This window comes from Montipora capricornis, chromosome 3 (genome assembly GCF_036669925.1).
Source record: "Montipora capricornis isolate CH-2021 chromosome 3, ASM3666992v2, whole genome shotgun sequence".
NCBI lineage: Eukaryota > Metazoa > Cnidaria > Anthozoa > Scleractinia > Acroporidae > Montipora > Montipora capricornis.
Genome location: NC_090885.1, coordinates 21,931,826 through 21,934,325, shown reverse-complemented (window position 1 = coordinate 21,934,325; position 2,500 = coordinate 21,931,826). Strand labels below are relative to the sequence as shown.

The following is a 2,500-nucleotide window of genomic DNA, read 5'->3' as shown; positions in this document are numbered from 1 at the left end:
TGCGCGCTGAGCACCATAAGTAAGAAGATATTTTAACTTATCTGTGCATGAACATTTTTGGTTTAAGTCACAGTACAATCATGCTAAGAAGTGCAGACTGTACTGTTGTTATGCCTCGAGTTATTCTTTAAGTTATTTGGTGTGGAACCTAATGCCCCAATCACAACGGGAACAACTGTTGTCTTGTTCCATAATCTAGCAATCTCAGCTCAGAGCTCTGAAACTTGTTGTATTCCTTTCTTTTGTTATTGTGGTCACTGGAGATAGCAGCATCAATGATTCTTCTTGTTCCGGCTGACTTACATGTATCCACAACAACAACATCTGGTCTCCGATGTTCTATCACTCAGTCGTCATTTTCAATCACCCTCTCTGGGTAGTGATGGTATGGTACCACTTAAATGGATCCACTTCAATACAAGTGGTATTGGAAACGTTGCCGTTTGTAGTCCTTTTGCACAAGCATTCAACAGGCACTATTATTGTTATTATTGCTGTTATTATTATTATTATTATTAATTAAGCCTTTCTGAGAGAGAAATTCTGTATGGTGTCCTAAAGTGCTTCTTCTTGTTTAAATCTAAACCACCTTATTCATTTTGGTAAATACATTCTCTATTGCAAAGCAGTAAATAATGCCAAACCCCTTTTTGAAGATTTTGTCACCCTCATGGCAGAGAAGATAGAAATAGAAAGATATATATCATTCATGTCAAACAAACGTGGTTCTTTTCTGTAAAAGTGGGCTGGTTTTGAGAAGTCATAGTCTTTGTTTATTTCTCACCTTTTTGCCAATAACCTTAATTAGGCCTGTATGTTGGAACTGTAAGTGTTAGCAAAATGGTAAATGTAAGTACCAGTCGTTATCATCGTATATTTTGTAGATCTGTGTATTTGTTGTATTTGTAATTAATTAAAGGAAAAAAATTAATATTATTATTGTTATCCCAACTGACTGCCCCTGTATCTACAAGGATGATTCATGCACTCCCAGACAAACCATTAATTTTTCTTTTTGACTTTTGTTCCAGGAAACTACGACCCTTATAGGTACAGCCCTTGATAAACTGGGCAATGGCCAGCCTCAGAAGTTTGCCGATCTGTCTTCCCCTGCTCCTCCTGGGGTAAGTGAACATTGATGAGAAGATACCACCTGTAGTTGTTGATGTACAAGTGGGGTATTCTTTGGACAACTGCCCAATAAACGTTCTCAGAGTCTGTGAATGAGAATGGGTGATGATGGAAGGGGCAATGGAAAAGAAATGCTTCATTAGGCCAAGTAAAAAAAAAGCAAATGTTCCTTGTCTGTGCGTCGGGCTTTACATAATTTTCTTTGTATTTAATTGAGGAGAACTGGGTACAAAGTGAAAGTAACGCCTCTTGGTTTTTGTTCGTTCCAACTTTTCCAAGAACAAATAACAAAAAAACGGAGAGGGTGGCCCAAAAAATGAAGCGGGCGGGAACGAGTAACATTTTTTTTTTCAAGTTGGCCTGAGAATTGTTTCCTGGTATTTATGCCCGGCTAATACAGCGTTTTAGATACGTTTTGAGGGGGCGTAGGCACAGGAAAGGGAGGGGAGGGGTCAAGCTGAGGTCAGTACCAGTGGGTCTCTATACGTTTTCCAAAGTGTATCCCTTGATTTGTCGGTTTCACGGCTTCAAATTTGTCAGGTCTTTCACCCTCCAATCCCGTCTTATCTGGAACACTGTAATAATGTAAATGTGTAAAAAACCATTGAAATTCTGGTCCTATTAAATCCTGTGTTTGAATAATCGTAAGAACCATTTTATGCTTTAAATCTTTTAGATAGTTTTAACATAACTGGTAATGTAACGGTAATGTTGAGAGATTTTCAGTTTAAAGCTGATGAAAAACGATAGAAACATTTTTCGAATGAATTGGAAGCATGTGCAATTCTGAAGAAAACAAAACAAAAAAAGAACCCGAGTACGAGACGTTGTTTGGGTTTGGTTGTGATTTTTGTGAGTCCTTATGCACTGAAAAAACGGCAGAAATGCCTTGTTACCATCAAGTGACAGTGTTTTCCTCTCAGGAATATGGCCAATCAACTCCTGAGATCAGAAGAAGTGCTCGAAAAATGCCTTCACTGTTTAGAAAGAAGAAACTGGAAAGAGAGATGTCATCAAAACCTGATGGCAAATCTCCATCAAAGCGTCGAACACAAAAGGTCAATGGAATACCCAAAGAGAATGACTCTGAAGATGATGATGCCATAGGGGAATATTTCGAGGTAACTTTGTTATGACTTGCTTCTTCCCCGTTTCTATCCACCTCAGCATGGCGGTTCAGTGAAGTATGAACCACCAGTGAGGCCTCTAGCACTCCCTAACAGGACGCCTACACTAAAAATACCACTGCAGGCTACACTAAGCCATTGCCACATCCATGAAATGCAATCAAGAAGTTACTTTTGACACGAAACTCGTTTGTTGCTTTTCAATAATAGCCGCCGGATGAAGAAATTCCCCTGCAAGAAGA

General features: G+C 39.0%; 1 protein-coding gene across 1 annotated transcript in view; it reads left to right on the top strand.

The window, feature by feature from the left end:
- The window catches only part of LOC138042558 (tyrosine-protein kinase Fer-like), a 33,344-nt gene that overhangs the window by 23,765 nt on the left and 7,079 nt on the right, over positions 1–2,500 (top strand). Inside the window, exons 8-10 of the mRNA XM_068888497.1 lie at positions 1,032–1,124; positions 2,055–2,252; positions 2,469–2,500. The exon at positions 2,469–2,500 is cut by the window's right edge and continues 163 nt beyond it. Coding sequence (XP_068744598.1) covers positions 1,032–1,124; positions 2,055–2,252; positions 2,469–2,500 — 323 coding nt within the window. The remainder of the gene's footprint in view (positions 1–1,031; positions 1,125–2,054; positions 2,253–2,468) is intronic.